The 18,653-nt window shown below is 66.2% G+C and overlaps 1 protein-coding gene across 10 annotated transcripts; it reads left to right on the top strand.

The window, feature by feature from the left end:
- Nucleotides 1–914: 914 nt before the first annotated feature.
- Nucleotides 915–18,653, top strand: CAMK2B (calcium/calmodulin dependent protein kinase II beta). Of its 10 annotated transcripts, XM_065041182.1 has the most exons (22): nucleotides 915–1,074; nucleotides 3,272–3,366; nucleotides 5,856–5,915; nucleotides 6,335–6,389; nucleotides 6,484–6,549; nucleotides 7,574–7,646; nucleotides 8,291–8,363; nucleotides 8,835–8,937; nucleotides 9,597–9,680; nucleotides 10,135–10,229; nucleotides 10,541–10,663; nucleotides 10,760–10,843; nucleotides 11,309–11,351; nucleotides 11,866–11,940; nucleotides 13,750–13,790; nucleotides 13,882–13,953; nucleotides 15,412–15,456; nucleotides 15,770–15,818; nucleotides 16,751–16,826; nucleotides 17,030–17,124; nucleotides 18,124–18,358; nucleotides 18,438–18,653. In XM_065041182.1, the coding sequence occupies exons 5-21, from the start codon at nucleotides 6,543–6,545 to the stop codon at nucleotides 18,354–18,356; spliced, it is 1,371 nt and encodes a 456-aa protein (XP_064897254.1). In that variant the 5' UTR covers nucleotides 915–1,074; nucleotides 3,272–3,366; nucleotides 5,856–5,915; nucleotides 6,335–6,389; nucleotides 6,484–6,542; the 3' UTR covers nucleotides 18,357–18,358; nucleotides 18,438–18,653. The 10 variants fall into 10 exon arrangements, with proteins under 10 accessions (XP_064897254.1, XP_064897246.1, XP_064897245.1 ...); XM_065041174.1 differs by lacking the exon at nucleotides 7,574–7,646 and having other exon boundaries at nucleotides 13,753–13,790; XM_065041173.1 differs by lacking the exon at nucleotides 7,574–7,646.

The following is an 18,653-nucleotide window of genomic DNA, read 5'->3' as shown; positions in this document are numbered from 1 at the left end:
CCCCCCCCCCCCCCGCCGTCTCCCCCCGCGCCGGGTGCCGAAATTTCTCCGTGGATGCACAAATAGCAGCGGGCTTGGCGCGGTGCCCCCCCCACGGCCGCCCACGGTCCCCATGGCAACGGCAGCGCCAGCCGCCAGCCGCCCACCCGCACCCCAGGGTGGGGGCACCCACCCCCCCATGAACCCCCACCCCACGGGTGACGTGTCCCCATGCTGGAGGGGGGGAAAGACCCCGGTGTCCCCCAGCCAGGCCCTGGTGGCCTTCAGGGCAGCCTCATGTGTGCATGTCCCCAAATAAAACCTGCCCCCCCCCCCCAATAAAACCAGCCCACACCCAGCAAGCCTCTGGTATTGGGGGGCTTCAAGGTGCCCTTTGCCCCCCCAGACCCCTCCTGGGTGTTTTGCTTGGGGGGGGTTTGGAGCCTTTAGGGGTTGTTTGGGGTGACATTGGGGGGGGCTCCGTATTGGGGTGGCATAGGGGGGTGTTCTCGGGGGAGGGTGAGGAGGCGGGTGTGGGGTCCTCGAGGGGGAGTCTGGATACTGGGGTCTTGCGGGGGGGGAGGGGGATCGGGGGGGCACTTTTGGGGTCCTTTGGAGGGGATGTGGCGTCTCTGGGAAGGGCTGGATATGGGGATATTGTGGGGGGGAACACGGGGGATACGGGGGGATGTGGGTGCCCCCCACCTCGGGGGGAATTGGGGATAAAGGGGGTGTCTGGTTATGGGGCCCTTGGGGACAGCCGGGACTGGGCACACGGGGATCCCCGCGGGGTCCGGCGATCCGGGGGCGATCGCGGGGGGTCCCCAGCGCGGGGGCAGCTCGGGGGAGGGGGGAGGGGGGGATCCCATCCGGGGGCGGGTTGGGGGCGGTGGGCGGCCCGGGCTGGTGCCTCCCCCGGCCGGTGCCTCCCCCGGCCCCGGCAGCGCCTCCTCCCGCCCCCCCGCGCCAGGCGGAGCCGGAGCCGGAGCGGAGCCGGTGCCGGGGCGGCTCATTGCGGCGCGGCGGCAGCATGGCCACCACCGTGCCCTGCACCCGCTTCACCGACGAGTACCAGCTCTACGAGGAGATCGGCAAGTAAGTGGCCGTCGGTACCGGGGACCGGGCACCGGAGCGGGGGGGGGCGGGGGCGCTGCCCGGGGCTCCGGCCGCCGCTCGGTGCAGACGTGACGCATCCCCCCCCCCCCGCTCCCCCGCCCCCCCGGGACCGGCCCCCCCCCCCCCCCACCCGGGACCGGCCCAGCCGCCCCCCCCGTGCTGCCCTCCCCCGGTACTGGCCCTGCCCCCCCCGCCCCGTGCTCCTGCCCCCCCTCCCCGGCCGCGGGGACCCCGGGCCTTACAGCCCCCCCGGGCCCCCCAGTTCCTTTGGGTCCCATCCCCATCGACACCCCAGCCCCTGCAGCCCCTTGTTCCCCAGGGACCCCCCATCCTGATGGACCTCCCCAGTCTTTCCTGGCACCCCCTCACATCCTTCTCTAAGCCCTGCTCAGCCCAGACCCCCCCAGTCCCTCCACATCCCCCCATCACCCATCCCTATAGACCCCCCCCAGTCCTTATAGCCCCCCCTCCCTCCTATGGCCCCCATCCTCACAGACCTCCCCCCATCTCTTCAGATCACCTGGTCCTTATAGACCCTCGTCCCTCCAGACCCCCCCGCAGCCCTTGTAGCCCCCCCAGACCTCCTCAATCCTCCCAGACACCCTCCCCCAAATCCTTATAGCCCCCCAGCCCCTGTAGACCCCCCTCATCCTCCAGCCTGTCCTTGGGTCCCTATAGGCACCTGCTCCTTATAGACCCACCATCCTCCAGCCCCCCCACCCCATGGATCCCCCAATCTCCCAGCCTGTCCCCCCATCTCTATAGACCCCCCATCTCTATAGACTCCCCCATCCATATGTCCCCTCTGATCCTTATAGACCCTCCTCATCCTCCGTGCCCCCCCAGCCCCCATTAGACCCCTCTGGGCCTTATATAACTCCCCAAATTTGCTCACCTCCCCAATGCTGGTCCTTATAGACCCCAGCCCTTCTGGACCCCCCCAGTCCCTGAGGACCCTCTGTGCCCCCCCACATCCTTCTGTCCCCCCAGAACCCCCACATCCATGACCCCCCTGGGGAGGGTTTTGGGGGGAGCTGAGGAGGAGCTGGGTTTTGGGGGGAGGCTCATTTGCCCCCAAGGACCCCCCCATAGCGGGGTGACATTTTACAGGGGGATGGTTCCTTTGGGGGTACCGGGGCGGGGGACGTGGTGCCATGGTGCCGTCGGGGGCGATTTCCTCACCTTCCCCAAAATCCAGCCCGTCTCGGTTGCCATGGCAACGTGGTTCCCCCCGCCCCCATCCCTCCATGTCCCCATCACCGTGTGTGTCCCCTCGTCCACACCGGGATCACCGGGGACATCTGTCCCCGGCTGCTGGGGAAACTGAGGCACAGCTGGGGGGGGTCCCTGACAGTCGTCCCTCCCCCAGGAGCTGCCACTCACCGTGTCCCCCTGTCCCTGGGGAGGGATGGGGGTGCCAGGCCCAGGGGGGGTCCCCCTTGTCCCCCAGTGTTGGCAGCGTCCCCCCCGTCCCAGCCAGCACAGGGCTCTCGGTGTCCCAGGATGTGGGGACCCGGTGCTGGGTCAGGGGACAGCGTGTCCCCAGTTGTCCCATTGCACACGTGTCCCCTGTGGGATACTTGGTGTGGGGGGGCCGGGGTGCTGCCGTGTCCCCAGCCTGACTCAGGGGGGCCGTGTCCGTGGGTGAGCACAGTGGGGACACCCGCTGGCCCTGGGGACCCTGGCGGGCAGGGGATGGACAGGGACGTTGGTCCTTGGAGGGGGACAGGAGGTGGTGGCACTTGGAGGGGGTGGCACTGCCCGTGGGGCACGGCCACGTTGTCCTGTCCCCACCCCTGTCCCCACCGCTGTCCCTGTCACCGCTGGCTCGCTGTGCCCCCCGTGCCCGCGGCCACTGTCACCATCGCCACCGCGACCACAGCCGCCACCGCCGCCACCATGGCCACCGCCGCCATCCGGTGCCACATCCTTCCCGCGACCCCCCCCGCAACGCCGGGCCCGGCGTCCCCCACCCCACCGAGACCCCCCCAGCCCGTCCCCCCCAGCACCCCCATCCATGGCCGGGCGGGGCCGAGCGGCATTGGGGCCCCCCCGGTGTCGGGGTTCACCCCCCAGTGCTGAGTCACGGCGGGCGCAGCGTGGGGGTGCTGAGTCACGGGTGGGAGCCCGGGGCGGGGGGGGCACCGGGGGGGCGCTGAGCCCGTGTCCCCCCCAGGGGCGCTTTCTCGGTGGTCCGGCGCTGCGTCAAGCTCTGCACCGGCCATGAGTACGCGGCCAAGATCATCAACACCAAAAAGCTCTCGGCCAGAGGTAGGAGCCCCCCAGCCCCCACGGGGGGTGACCCTGGGGACAGGGACACCTGTGACACCCGTGACACCCGTGGTGGCAGCTGGGTGGGGGTGGGTCTGTGTTGTCCCCCCCAGAGCCCCGTGCGACGGTCCTGGTGTTCCCCCCCAGCCCCGAGCGGCCCCGTGGGGCAGAACAGCCCCCGCGGTGTCCCCCGGGGACACGAGTGTCAGCAGCTGCGTGTGTGTGTGACAGCGCATGTGTAGCAGTGTGTGTGTGTGCAACAGTGTGTGCGTGCAACAGTGTGTGCGTAACTGTGTGTGCGACAGTGTGTGTGTGTGTAGCTGTGTGTGTGTGACTGTGTGTGTAACAGAGTGTGTGTGTAACTGTGTGTGTAACTAGTACATGTGTAAGTGTGTGTGTGTAAATGTGTGTGTGTGTAACTGTGTAACTCTGTGTGTAACAGTGCGTATGTGACGGCGTGTGTAACAGTGTATGTAACTGTGTGTGAGCGTGTGTGTAACAGTGTGTGTAACAGTGTGTGTGTAACAGTGTGTGTAACAGTGTGTGTGTAACAGTGTGTGTGTGCAGGTGTGAGATGTACATGTGTGTGTGCACAGGGGTGTGTGTGCACAGGGGTGTGTGTGCACAGGGGTGTGTGTGCAGGTGTGAGCTGCATGTGCATGTGTAACAGTGTGTGTGTGTAACAGTGTGTGCCCACAGGTGTGCGCTGTGTGTGCACAACAGTGTGTGTGTGCATACATGTCTATCAGTGTGTGAATGTGTGTGTGTGTGCAAATGTGTGTGTGCACAGGTGTGAGTAGTGTGTGTGTGAGACTGTGTGTGCACAGGGGGTGTGTTTGTGTAACTGTGCATGTACACATGTAAGAGTGTGTGCAGGTGTGAACAGCACGTGTGCACACAGGCGTGTGTGCACGGGGTGTGTGACACTGTGTGTCCAGTTGTGCATGTGTGTGCAACAGTGTGTGTGAGCACAGATGTGTAAGAGTGTGTGCAGGTGTGAACAGCCTGTGTGTGTAACCATGTGCACAGGGTGTGTGTAACAGTGCGAGTGCCTGTGTGCGCACAGGTATATGACGTGTACATGAGGGTGTGTGTCACACATGACACACACGGGCTGTTCATGAATGTGTGTGATCATGGCTGCACACGAGTGTGTACACATGCACGTGTGTTTGTGCACACCCCATCCATGTGTCTGTCCCTGCCTGTCCCCGCCCAGACACCCCCCAAGGCCGCCTGTGGCACAGCCCGTGCACAGGTACAGCCGCACACGGGTACAGCCGCACACGGGTACAGCCGCACACAGGTAGAGCCACACACTCATACAGTGGCAACAACAGGTACAGACGTACAACCACGCTCAGGTACAGCTGCACACCCCGATACAGCCACACACGGGGACAGCGGCACACACAGGTACAGCCATGCACGTGGTACAGCTGCACACCCCTGTACACACGCACACGCAGGTACAGCCACACATGGAGGTACAGCTGCACGCTTGGACAGTGGCAAACACAGGTACAGCCACACACGCGTACACCCGCACGCACAGGTACAGCCGCACACACATACACCCGCACACACAGGCACAGCTGCACACACAGGTGTGGCCACGCACACACGTGTACAGCACGTGGATGTACAGCTGCACACGTGGGTACACACATATACATACGTACAGGTGCACACGGGTACAGCCACACACTTGCACACACGTGCACAAGGACAGGCACAGGTTCCAGTCCCCACCCGCACACACACGTGCACACCCGCAGGTACAGCCGCACACACTCACACAAACCCCAACATGCACAACTGCACAGCTGTACAGCCGCACATGCGTGCACAGCTCCAAACACACACCCCTGCACACCCGCACACATGTGCACACCCGCACCACCCCCAGCACAGCCGGACACCTGCGGGACCCTCAGCCAGGGACAGGGACACAGAAGGGTGACAGGAACTGGGATGGGGACAGGAACGGGGAGAGGAATGGACACAGGGATGGGGACAGTGACAGGAACAGGGATGGGGACACAGAAGGGTGACAGGAACTGGGATGGGGACAGGAATGGGGATAGGGATGGACACAGGGATGGGGACAGGGACAGGAACTGGGATGAGGACAGGAATGGGGAGAGGGATGGACACAGGGATGGGGACAGTGACAGGAACTGGGATGGGGACACAGAAGGGTGACAGGAGGTGGGATGGGGACAGTGACAGGAACAGGGATGGGGACACAGAAGGGTGACAGGAACTGGGATGGGGACAGGAATGGGGATAGGGATGGACACAGGGATGGGGACAGTGACAGGAACAGGGATGGGGACAGGAATGGGGATAGGGATGGGGACAGGGACAGACACGGGAATAGGGATGGGGTGACAGGTGACAGGAACAGGTGACCTGCTTTGGGGTGTGTGGGGCCGGGGTGTGGCGGGGGGGACACGGGGGTGCCCCGGCTGACCCTGTGTCCCCAGACCACCAGAAGCTGGAGCGGGAGGCGCGGATCTGCCGGCTGCTGAAGCACTCCAACATCGGTGAGCGGCACCGGGACACGGCACCGCGGGGACGCCGGGGACACGCCGGGGGCCACCTGGAGACATGGGGGGTCACACCCCTGGGGTCCTGCTGGGTGTCACCCTGGGGACACGCTGGGCGCCACCATGGGCGTGGCCCACCCTTGGGGTCCTACTGGGTGTTCTCTCCCCAGGGACACGCTGGGTGTCACCCTGGGGACATTTGGGTTCCCACCCTTGGGGTCCTGCTGGGTGTCCCTCCCCAGGGACATTCTGGGTCCTGCCCCCCAGGTGCAGGTGTGGGGGCTGCGGGTGACACAGACACGCGTGTGTCACTCGTGGGGGCTGCACAGGGGCTGTGGGCTCCTGGGGCCAAGGCTGAGCCTGTCCCCGTCCTGTCCCCGTCCTGTCCCCGTCCTGTCCCCGTCCTGTCCCCGCAGTGCGGCTCCACGACAGCATCTCAGAGGAGGGGTTCCATTACCTCGTCTTCGACCTGTGAGTGTGGCTGGGTTGGGGTCCCGGGGTGGTCAGGGTGTCCCGGGGGGGTGTCCCGTCCCCCCGGGGTGACGCGGTGGCTGCTGCGTTGCAGGGTGACCGGGGGCGAGCTGTTCGAGGACATCGTGGCGCGGGAGTACTACAGCGAGGCCGATGCCAGGTGAGCCCCCGCGCCCCCCCAAAACCCCCCCTGGACACCCCCAACCCCGCCCCGTGCCCCCCGGGGCTGTAGGGATGGGGCAGCTCCCGCAAGGCAGGCAGGGGGGCACCCAGTGGGTGTGGGGGGGTGCCCCCCCCAAATCACCCCCCGCCAGCTTACCAGCTCCCATCCTGCTGCCGGGTGCTCAGTGGGGTCCCCCCGCCCTCCCTCCCCCCCCACCCCCAAGGCCCGGCGCTCCCATCACATGTGCTGGGGGGGCTGCTGGCGAGGGCCCCCCCCGCCCTGTGTGCCGCCGTGTCCCCGTCCCCGTGGTCCTCTGGGCTGTCACAACATTGTTTCTCCCCCCTCTCTCGTTCCCCCCCCATCTCCTGTCCCCCGTCCCCCCCATCTCCCGCCCCCCCCTCCGTCTTTCCCCCCCATCCCGTCCCCCCCCCGTCTCCCATCACGCGTCGCTCGGGCTCTGTGCGTGTCCGTGTGTCCGGCTGTGTGTCCGTCTGTCCCCACCGCTGCCCCTCTGCTCGCTGCCCGCCCCCCCCCACCCCGGCAAAACCCCTTCCCTGTGTTTTACCTCCTGCCCCCCAAAACCTGCCCCCCCCACCCTGTATCCCCCCACCCTCCTCCTCCCCATCCTGCCCCCCCATCCCATTCCCACCATCCTGCCCCCCCCTTTATCCCCATCCTGCCCCCCCTTATCCCTCCTTGCCCCACATCCTGACTCCCCCTTTCCCACGCCCCTTCTCCCCATCCTGCCCCCCCATTATACTCATCCTGCCTCCCATCCTGCTCCCCCCACCCTTTTGTCCCCATTCTGCCCCCCCTTATCCCTCTCTGCCCCCTCATCCTTCCCCCCCTTATCCCCATCCTACCCCCTCCCCCCTTTATCCCCACCCTGCTCCCCCCTTCCCACCCCCTGCCCCCCATCCTGCCCCCCCTTTACCCCATCCTCTCTCCCCTTGCCCCCCCATCCCGCCCCCCCTTTCCCGCCCCTGCCCCCCCATTCCCCGCCCCCCGTTTTGTTTTGCAGTCACTGTGTCCATGAGCTATGCGCACGCGTTTCTCCCACCCATCACTTTGCCCCTGTGCAGAGGGAGCCGCAGGTCAGTATAACCGGGGGGGGGCCCGGGGGGGGGGCCACGGCGTCCCCCCCCCCGCGCTGCTCCCACCCGCCGGAGCATCCCGCTTCCCGGGACCCCGCTGTGGGGCTTCCTCCTTTTTCTGCCCCCCCCATCCCTTTTTTTGCACCCCCCCCCTTTGCAGGGAGGTGTGTCCCCCCCCCCCTCATGCCCCAGCACCCCCAGCCGGGCAGGGCCCCCCCACTTCACCCCCATTTCAGCCTCTCATCCCCCCGCTCCTTCCCTCTTTCTTTCTTGTCTCGTCTCCATCTGCCGTCCCCGCACCCCCCCGTCCCCCCCACCCCGTCAGTCCTGTCTGGGGGACCCCGGCGTCCGGGCGGCAGCAGGGCCGGGGGGAGTCTCCACGGTGGGGCGGGGGGGGCACAGCAGCATCATTAGGGTGACCCCCATGGCTCCATGCCCAGGGGTGACCCCCACCAAGGGTGACCCCCCCCAGGCAGGGACATGGGGTGGGGGGGGTGCTGAGTTACCCCCCCCCAGTATGAGATGTTTTTGAAGGGCCTCCCCAAGGGCACAGGGGGTGGGTTGGGGGGGTGTCCCCAGGCAGGTGTGGGATATTTGGGGGGGGGCAGTGTGCCCCTGACCCCCCCCTCCCCCACCATTTGCAGCCACTGCATCCAGCAGATCCTGGAGGCCGTGCTGCACTGTCACCAAATGGGGGTTGTGCACAGGGACCTCAAGGTGAGTGTGTCCCCCCCGCATCCCTCTGTCCATCCCCTGCAATGGGGGTTCCCCCCCACCCAGGTCTCAGGGTTCCCACAGTTTTGGGGGGGGTGGCCCTGATTTGGTGGGTTCCCAAGGCCCTGGGCCTCGTGGGGGGGGTCACTGAGCTCCCCCTGGCACTGGGGGGTCCCCAGCTGCCACCTCCCCTTTCTGGGGGTGTGTGTGACCCCCCCACCCCAGTCACAACCCCCTCCTGTGCCAAGTGGGGTGTCCACTGTGACCCCCCCCATGTTGGGGTGCAGTGGGGGATGTGGGGGCTGGGGCTGCTGGGGGGGCTGCAGCTGGGGGGCAGCGGGGCTGGCAGACGGGCAGGACCCGCTCCACGGCGGCTGCTACGAGCGGCTGCAAAGCCCCTTCTGTCCCCCATGTGTCCTCTGCTGTGTCCTCACCCCCCGTCCCTGTCCCCCCGTCCCCTCCTGCCCCCCCCAGCCCGAGAACCTGCTCCTGGCCAGCAAGTGCAAGGGCGCTGCGGTGAAGCTGGCGGACTTCGGGCTGGCCATCGAGGTGCAGGGGGACCAGCAGGCCTGGTTCGGTGAGCGACACTGCGTCCCCGTCCCCTGCGTCCCCGTCCCCTGCCACCAGCATCTTGTCCCTCTTCCACACCCACCACATCCCTGCCTGGTGTCCTCACTGTGTCCCCTTCCGCCACGTCTGTGTCCCTGTGCCCATCTCATCCTGCCCTGTGCCCACCGTGTCCCTGTCCCTGTCCCCATTCCTCTTCCTCATCCCTGTCCCTGTCCCCATCCCCTCCATGTCCCCGTCCCTGTCCCCATCCTCATCCCCATCCCAATCCCCTCCGTGTCCCTGTCCCCATCCCTGTGCCCGCCATGTCCCCGTCCCTGTCCCTGTCCCCATCCCCGTCCCCGTCCCTGTCCCTGTCCCCATCCTCATCCCCATCCCCTCCGTGTCCCTGTCCCCATCCCTGTGCCTGTCATGTCCCCGTCCCTGTCCGTGTCCCCATCCCCATCCCCATCCCCGTCCCTATCCCCTCCATGTCCCTGTCCCCATCCCTGTGCCTGCCATGTCCCCGTCCCCGTCCCCGTCCCTGTCCTCATCCTCATCCCCATCCCCTCCGTGTCCCCGTCCCTGTCCCCATCCCTGTGCCTGCCATGTCCCCGTCCCCATCCCCGTCCCCGTCCCCATCCCTGTCCCCATCCCCATCCCCGCGCGGTCTCACCCGTGTCTGTCCAGGCTTCGCGGGGACGCCCGGGTACCTCTCGCCCGAGGTTCTGCGCAAGGAGGCCTATGGGAAACCCGTGGACATCTGGGCCTGCGGTAAGAGATCCCTCCTGATCCCCCCTGATCCCTACAGGGTCCCTACCAGATTCCCACTGATCCCTGCTGACCCCTTCCCGATCCCTGCCCATCCTGCCTGATCGCTGCTGATCCCTGCCCAACCCCTACCGGATCCCCGCCAATCCCTACCGGATCCCTGCCAGATCCCTGCCCCATCCCTCCTTGATCCCTCCCTGATCCCTGCTGATCCCTGTCTGGCTGCATCCCAGTTCCCTGATCCCCACCCCAGTCCCATGCTGGTCCCACCCTGTCCCCATCCTGGTCCTGTCCCCTTCATCCTGGTCCCACTTTGTCCCCATGACATGGGGACCGGCCGTCCTAGGGACATCTCAGACACACTTGGTACCTCCCGCTGTCCCTGGGCTGGGGGAGCCCCAGGGAGGCCGTGGGTCCCCATGTCCCCCCCGGCACTGACCCCGCTGTCCCTCGCCAGGCGTCATCCTGTACATCCTGCTGGTTGGGTACCCGCCCTTCTGGGACGAGGACCAGCACAAACTCTACCAACAGATCAAGGCTGGTGCCTACGACGTGAGTACCTGGCCCGTTAACTCTGGAACCTACTGAGGGCCACTAGGCAGGACAGCATTGGGCCATGTCTCTGCTGGCTGGGGACATGTGGGGAGGTGGAGGGACACAGGCACCGTGGGGCTGCCCCCTCCCCAGATGTCACCCCCCTGCGCTGCAGCCAGCTGCCCTGTTAACTCTGGAACCTACTGAGGGCCACTCTGGCTAATCACCACCAGGTGGAGCCTGGGGTTTGGATTGGGCTGTGTCTCCAGTAGTTGGTTGAGGACACATGGGGACGTGTCACCCCCCTGTGTGTCCCCCCCCCAACACAGTTCCCTTCGCCCGAGTGGGACACAGTGACCCCCGAAGCAAAAAACCTCATCAACCAGATGCTGACCATCAACCCCGCCAAGCGCATCACAGCCCACGAAGCCCTCAAGCACCCGTGGGTCTGCGTAAGTACCATGTGTCGTCTCCCCCCCCGCCACCAGTGTCCCCTCGGGGTGTCCCCATGGCCCGGTGGCCACCGCTGACCCCCCTGTCCCCCCCAGCAACGCTCCACCGTGGCGTCCATGATGCACAGGCAGGAGACGGTCGAGTGTCTGAAAAAGTTCAACGCCCGGAGGAAGCTCAAGGTGAGGGGGGGATTAAAGGGGGGGTGGCCCCCACCCTGCCCGGTGTGTCCCCCCAGGACAGCACCCCCCACTGAGTACCAGACCCGATCCTGCCTCCCCACCCATCCCCATGTACCAGACCCCATCCTGCCCCCCCATCCTGCCTCCCCACCCATCCCCATGTACCAGACCCCATCCTGCCCCCCCATCCTGCCTCCCCACCCATCCCCATGTACCAGACCCCATCCTGCCCCAAATCCTGCCCCCCCAACCCCCCCATCCTGCCCCCCCTCCCCATCTCCATGCATCAGTCCCCATCCTGCTCCAAATCCTGCCCCCCCAACCTCCCCATTCTGCCCCCCCCATCCTGCCCCCCCCCATCCCCATGTACCAGACTCCATCATGCCCCCCCTGTCCCCCCATCTTTCCCCCCCATCCTGCCCCCCCTCACCCCGCCCCAGGGCCTGATCCTGCCCCCCCTTGCAGGGCGCCATCCTCACCACCATGTTGGCCACCAGGAACTTCTCAGGTAAGGGGGGGGCCCCGCTGGCCAGGGGGGCCAGGGGGGGCCCACAGCCCCCCCACCCGCAGCCCCCACCGAGGCCGCTGTCCCCTCCCCCTCTCTCTGTCGCTGTCTTTCTCTCTTTCTCCCCCCCCCCTCAACTTTAAACCCCCCCCCCAATTTTTTTCCCTGTCGGCGAGGACGGGGGCGTTTTAGCCAAGGGGGGGCGCAGGACCCGGCCCCCCCGCCCCACGCACGCAGCAGCAGGTAGTGCCCGGTCCCGTGTGTGTGTGTGTCCCCCAACTCCCATGTCTGGCGAGGCGGGGGTGACACACAGTGGGGAGGGGGGGGGCACAACACAGCAGCACCACCCGCAGGCCGGACAGGCGCAGCCCTGAGGCCGCAGCGCTGGGCACCCCGAGAGTGTATTTGGGGGGGCAGTGGAAAAGCGGGGGTCCTGCAGCCCGGCCCCCCCGTGCCCCCCGCTAACAGGAGCTCCGCTCCCTCTCTCTGCTCTCTCCCGCTCCGGCCCTGCGCGCAGTGGGCCGGCAGACCACCGCGCCTCCGACCATCTCGGCGGCCGCCGCCGGGGCCCCCCTGGGGCTGGTGGAACAAGGTAGACCCCCCCCGGCCCCCCCCCCGCCCCCCCCTTGGCCCCGCTTGGTTTCTGTGTGTCCCCCCCCAAATCCTTCACCCCGCCCGTCCTCACCATCCTCTTCCTCACCCCGACGGGTTGCGGGGTCCCCTCCTCGGAAATGGCAGCGCACGCATGGCCCCCCCGGCATGGCACCCCCCCCACACAACGCATGAACCCCCCTGCATTGTGCCCCGCCCCCCAGCATTGTCCCCCTGCAACTTCTCCCCATGAGATGTCACTGTCCCCACTCTGCTGTCACCCCCCCCAGGCTGCCCCTGGGGGGTCTTGTGCACTTGTCCCCCCACTCCTGTGGGGCTGTTTGGGCGCTTGTCCCTGGGGGGGGGACACACACACCATGGTGACACCTCCAGGGACCCCCCTGCCTGGGTCAGCAATGACAAACTGGCCAGGGGGGATAATAATAACTTTAGGGTGCCCCCCCATCCTCATGGGGCTGCCTGGGTGTTTGTCCTGTGGGGGGGACACACACACCATGGTGACACCCCCGGGGACCCTCACCTGGGTCAGCAATGAGGACCTGGCTGAGGGGGGGATAACAATTTTAGGGCGCCCCACCCATCCCCATGGGGCTGCTTGGGTGTTTGTCCTTGGGGGGGGACACACACACACCATGGTGACACCCCCACAGGACCCCCGCAATGTAGAGCTGGGGGGGGGAGATGTGGAATCATTTTGGGTGCTGCCCCCCACTGCTCCCACCCCACAGCAATTCCCCCCCACCACACACACAGGGGGGGACACCAGTGCATGGCGGGGGGGGGCAAACTGGCCGCATGTCCCCCCGTGTCCCCCCCCCGTGTCCCCCCGCATGGCTTCTGCTCGCTGCAGCCGGTGTTCGTGGTGCCGCGAAACACTCGGCGGGTTTTAAAACCGTGTCCCCCCCAGGGGGTACAGCTGCCCCCCCCCACCGGGGATCAACCCCCGGCCCCCCCAATTCGGCTCTGGTTTAAACCCCCCCCAGCGCCCGCCTGCTTCCGGAGGAGGGACCAGGACCCTTGGGGACACCCTGCCAGGGACCCCGTGGGGATGTGGGTCTGGCGGGGGGGGACATGGGGGTGTCCCCTGTCCCCCCCCACACTGGGTGCTGCTCTGTGCCACCCAACTTGTCACCACACAGCCCCCCCTACCCCGTGATGCCGACGGGGGGTCCTCAATTGCAGAAGAGTGACAAGGATGCTCGAGGTGACACAGCCCCCCCCCCGACCACTTGTCCCCCCCATGTCCCCAACCCCCCACACCAGAGATGACGATAGGAGGGGCAGACGCTCCCCACCCCCCCCCGTCCTCGTCCCCCTCCAGGCTGACACGGGGGGGGCACAGGGGCCGCCCCCCCCCCCCGGACTCAACTCATCTTCTTTATGTTTGTTTTTCTTTATGTTTTTCCCTTTTTCCTCCTTTTTCTCCCTGTTTCTCTCTCGCCCCCCCCCCTCTCTCTCTCGCTTTCCTCTCTGCATTTCTCCAAGGTAAGCCAGCCCTGGCCCCCCCCCGCGGGGGCCACCAGGATGGGGACCCCCCCCCCAGCTCATGTGTGTCCCCCTCGGGTTGGGGACAAACCCCTAAGGTGGGGGACACCCCCCCCAGGATGGGGACACCCACTTCCCAGGGTGTGCACCCCCAGCACCGGGGTGCCGGGTGCTGCTGGCACCCAGAGGGAGACCAGGGTGGGGGGCTGGGGGGGGCGGGTCAAGGTGGGGACATACACATATGTGTCCCTTGTTCCCAAGGGAGGGGACAGTGACTGACACTCTCCCCCCCACCCCCCCGCAGCAGCTAAGAGCTTATTGAACAAGAAGGCGGATGGTGTGAAGGTGAGGGGCCGGGGGGGGAGGGGGGGGGGTGGCATTTGGAGGGGTCACACCCCCCCATGTCACTGAGCCCCCCCCACTTTGTCCCCCCCAGCCCCAGACCAACAGCACCAAAGGCAGCGCCGGTGTCACCAGCCCCAAGGGGACGCTCCCGCCCACTGCACTGGTAGGTGCCCCCCCCGGGTCCCCCCGCGTCTGGATCCATCCCACCAGCCCATCCCATCCATCGCCATGCGCCCCCCCCGCCTCGTCTGTCTGTCTGTCCCACAGTCCCTGGTGTCACTGGGGATCGGGGGGTGTCACAGGGACAGAGATGGAGGGTGGGTGAAGGACACGGGAACGGGGGTGTTCCCCCCCACCGAGGACAAGGTGGGTGCAGGAGACGTGCACGGGGGCTCTGGTGATGTGACCAGTGAGGTGGGTGCCGGACGCAACCGTGGGGACATCCCTGCCATGGGGACAATGAGGTGGGTGCAGGATGTGACCTTGGGGACACCCCCCACCATGGGGACACCCCTACCATGAGAACAATGAGGTGGGTGCAGGATGTGACCTTGGGGACACCCCCACCTTGGGAACAATAAGGTGGGTGCAGGATGTGACCATGGGGACATCCCCACCATGGGGACAATAAGGTGGGTGCAGGATGTGACCTTGGGGACACCCCCACCATGGGGACACCCCCACCATTGAGACAATGAGGTGGGTGCAGGATGTGATCATGGGGACGTCCCCACCATGGGGACAATGAGGTGGGTGCAGGACACAACCATGGGGACATTCCCGCCATGGGGACAATGAGGTGGGTGCAGGACGTGACCATGGGGACACCCCCACCATGGGGACACCCCCACCATGGGGACACCCCCACCTTGGGGACAATGAGGTGAGTGAGCGTGGGGTGACAAGGTGAACGCTGCCGGTGACACTGACATGAGGTACGTGTGGGGACAGGCAGGGGGTGCTGCCGGGCACGGGGGTGCAGGATGTGGGGGACCTGACCAGTACAACCAGTTCAGGATACAGGCTGGGGATGCTGGACCAGTATGACCAGTACAGCCAGTGCGGATCCAGGCATGGGGCCCCATGCCCAGTACGGCCAGTACAACCAGTACAGACCCAGGCACAGGGATGCCCAACCAGTACAGCCAGTGCGGATCCAGGCACGGGGATGCTGGACCAGTATGACCAGTACAGCCAGTACGGGATACAAGGATGCTTGACCAGTACGGCCAGTACAACCAGTACAGATCCAAGCACAGGGACGCCCGACCAGCACCAGCCAGTACGGATACAGGCACAGGGCTGCTGGACCAGTATGACCAGTACAGAACTGGGCACGGTGCTGCCCCCATGACCCGCCCGGCTCCTCCTGGCCGTCCCGGGGTCCCCGCTGCGTCTCCCCCACCCCGCCCTGTCTCTCTGTTAATTAAACCATTAACCTGGCGCTGCACTAACGACTCTCTGCTTCTCTCCCCCCCTGTGCCCCCCACACCCGGTCTGGGTCTCTCTTCGCCCCCGTCCACGTGTCGCTCGCTCCGTCGTCCCCCCCCAAATCCGTTGTGTGACCCCCCCGGGCTCTCGCTTCCCCCCCCCCCGCCCCCCCCGCTGTCTCTCTCCGTAGGAGCCTCAAACTACCGTAATTCATAACCCCGCGGACGGCACCAAGGTACCGCTGCTTCTCTCTTCCCCTCTCGCCGCGGTCGTGGTCCCCCCGGGGGTCATTCAGGCCCCCTCCCTTTCCGCCTCCATCCTCCCCCCCAGCATCAGCCATGGCGCGGGCGGGGGGGGCTGACGTGCTGGCGAGGACCAGGAGCACGCACGGGACGCGGTGACAGTGGGGGGGTGTCTGTCCCCCCCCCCTCCAAGAATCCTGCTGAGCCCCCCCAGGGCTCGTCCCCCTGTCCCCCCTGCCCCCCCGGCCCTGATTCTTACCCGCTCTGTTTGTGTGTGTCCCCCCCCCGGCGCTGTCCCGCTGGCAGGAATCGTCTGATAGCACCAACACCACCATTGAGGACGAGGACACCAAAGGTGATGGGGGCCGCGGTGGGGCTGGCACTGGGATACACTGGGATGGAGCTGGAATGCACTGGGAGGGAGCTGGGATGCACTGGGATAGAGCTAGGATGCACTGGGATGCACTGGGATGGCACTGGGAGGCTGCTGTGATGGAGCTGGGATGCACTGGAATGTAGCTGGGATAGCACTAGGATGGAGCTGGGATGCACTGGAATGGCACTGGGATGCGCTGGGATGGAGCTGTGATGCAGTGGTTTGGAGCTGGGATGCACCAAGAGGGTGCTGGGATGTACTGGGATAGAGCTGGGAGGGTGCTGGGTTGGCATGGGATGCACTGGAATGGCACTGGGGGCGCTGGGATGGCACTGGGATGCACTGAGAGGGCGCTGGGATGGCACTGGGATGCACTGAGAGGGCGCTGGGATGGCACTGGGATGCACTGGGAGGGCGCTGGGATGGCATGGGATGCACTGGAATGGCACTGGGATGCACTGAGAGGGCGCTGGGATGGCACTGGGATGCACTGGAATGGCACTGGGATGCACTGGGAGGGCGCTGGGATGGCACTGGGATGCACTGGCGTGGAACTGGATGTATTAGGATGCACTGGAATGGCACTGGGCTATACTGGCACATGCAGGGGTAACACTGGGATGCACTGGGACATACTGGGAGGGCACCGGGCCATGGGGACACTGCTACCAGTGTGGCAGAGCTGCAGGGACACTGTGCCTGTCCCCACAGTCCTTCTGTCCCCACGGTCCCTGTGTCCATCCCCACGTGTCCCTTCTCCATGTCCCCATGTCCCAAATATCCCACCCACTCCTTGGCATCTGTCTGTCCCTCTCCCCCCGCCATTGTCCCCCCCGCCCAGGGGCCCCAGCACAGGGACAGGGACAGGGCGGTGACAGGGAGGTGACAGGGTGGTGACACTGTCCCCCCAGCCCGCAAGCAGGAGATCATCAAGATCACGGAGCAGCTGATCGAGGCCGTCAACAATGGCGACTTCGAGGCCTACGCGTGAGTGGGGTGGGGCCGAGTGGGGCTGGGTGTGGTTGGGTGGGGCTGAGTAGGGCTGGGTGGGGTTGGGTGGGGCAGGGTGTGGTTGGGTGGGGCTGGGTAGGGCTGGGTGGGGTTGGGTGGGGCAGGGTGTGGTTGGGTGGGGCTGGGCGTGGTTTGGTGTGGCCGGGAGGGCGTGGCTGCCGCTCACCCGCCCCCTGCAGGAAGATCTGCGACCCAGGACTCACGTCCTTCGAGCCCGAGGCCCTGGGGAACCTGGTGGAGGGGATGGACTTTCACCGCTTCTACTTTGAGAACTGTGAGTGCCGGTCCTGCCCGTCCAGCCCAGCCCGTCCTGCCCCCTCACCCCTCTCCCGCCTGCCTGTTTCGCTGTGCACTCCGCCATCCCGTCCATTCCTCTGTCCTACCTGCCTGTCTGTCCGGTCATCCGAGCATCCCATCCCTTCCTATTTGCCCACCCTGTCCCCCCACCTGCCCGTTTCCTGCCCACCCATCCCCTGCTGTGCCTCTGCCCATCCCCAGCTGCTGCTCTCCTGCCTGTCCATGCACCCCTCCCTCCCTGCATCCCCCCGCCCGCCCATCCATTCCTGTCCGTCCCTCCTGTCTGCCTGCTTGTCCATCCTGTCTGCTGCCTGCCTGCCCATCCACATCCCCTGCCTGTATCTGTCTCTTCCTGCATGTCACACCTACCCATCCACCCCTGCATCCCTCACCCCATCCCCATCCCGGTACCCACTCACCCCTCCATCCTGACACCATCTCTGCCCATCCCTGCCCATCCACCCCTCCCTGCCTGCACATCCTGCCCATCCATCCCTGCATCCCTCACCCCATCCCCATCCTGCTACTCGCTCACCCCTCCATCCTGACACCATCTCTGCCCGTCCTTGCCTGCACATCCTGCCCCTCCATCCCTGCATCCCTTACCCTATCCCGGTACCCCGCTCACCCCTCCATCCTGACACCATTTCTGCCCGTCCCTGCCTGCACATCCTGCCCATCCATCCCTGCATCCCTCACCCCGTCCCCATCCCGGTACCCACTCACCCCTCCATCCTGACACCATCTCTGCCCGTCCCTGCCCATCCACCCCTCCCTGCCTCCACATCCTGCCCATCCATCCCTGCATCCCTCACCCCATCCCGGTACCTGCTCACCCCTCCATCCTGACACCATCCCTGCCCGTCCATCCCACCTCCCCTCCCTGCATCCCTCTCTCTGCATCTCACCCCGGTACCCGCTTGACCATCCATCCCACCACCATCCCTGCCCGCTGACCCCCCCCGTCCCCCCGCAGTGCTCTCCAAGAACAACAAGCCGATCCACACGACCATCCTGAACCCCCACGTCCACGTCATCGGGGAGGAGGCCGCCTGCATCGCCTACATCCGCCTCACCCAGTACCTGGACGCCCAGGGCCGCCCGCGCACCAGCCAGTCCGAGGAGACGCGCGTCTGGCACCGCCGCGACGGCAAGTGGCAGAACGTCCACTTCCACGGCTCGGGGGCGCCCGTGGCCCCGCTGCAGTGAAGGTGAGGGGGGGCTCGGGGGGGTCGGCGGGGTCGGGGCGCCCCAATTGTGCTCATTCCCCGCTCCCCGGGGTCGCGGCAGAGCTGTCGTTGCAGCGCGACGGAGACGGCGATGGAGAGGCCGAAGCACGCGCGTCCGCATGCCTGTCCCCCCCCCCCCCAAAATTGCTCCGTTCCCCACCCCCCCTTCCAGTGCCTGTGTTTGCAGAAAACAACAACAAAAAAAAAACCACACAAAAAAAAAGCCAAAATGACGATAACAACAAAAAAAGGCAAAAAATACCAAACCCCACCCAAA

The sequence above is a fragment of the Columba livia genome, chromosome 25, assembly GCF_036013475.1.
Source record: "Columba livia isolate bColLiv1 breed racing homer chromosome 25, bColLiv1.pat.W.v2, whole genome shotgun sequence".
Classification (NCBI taxonomy): domain Eukaryota; kingdom Metazoa; phylum Chordata; class Aves; order Columbiformes; family Columbidae; genus Columba; species Columba livia.
The sequence above is the reverse complement of the archived record's forward strand: the minus strand, read 5'-3'. Positions and strand labels throughout refer to the sequence as shown.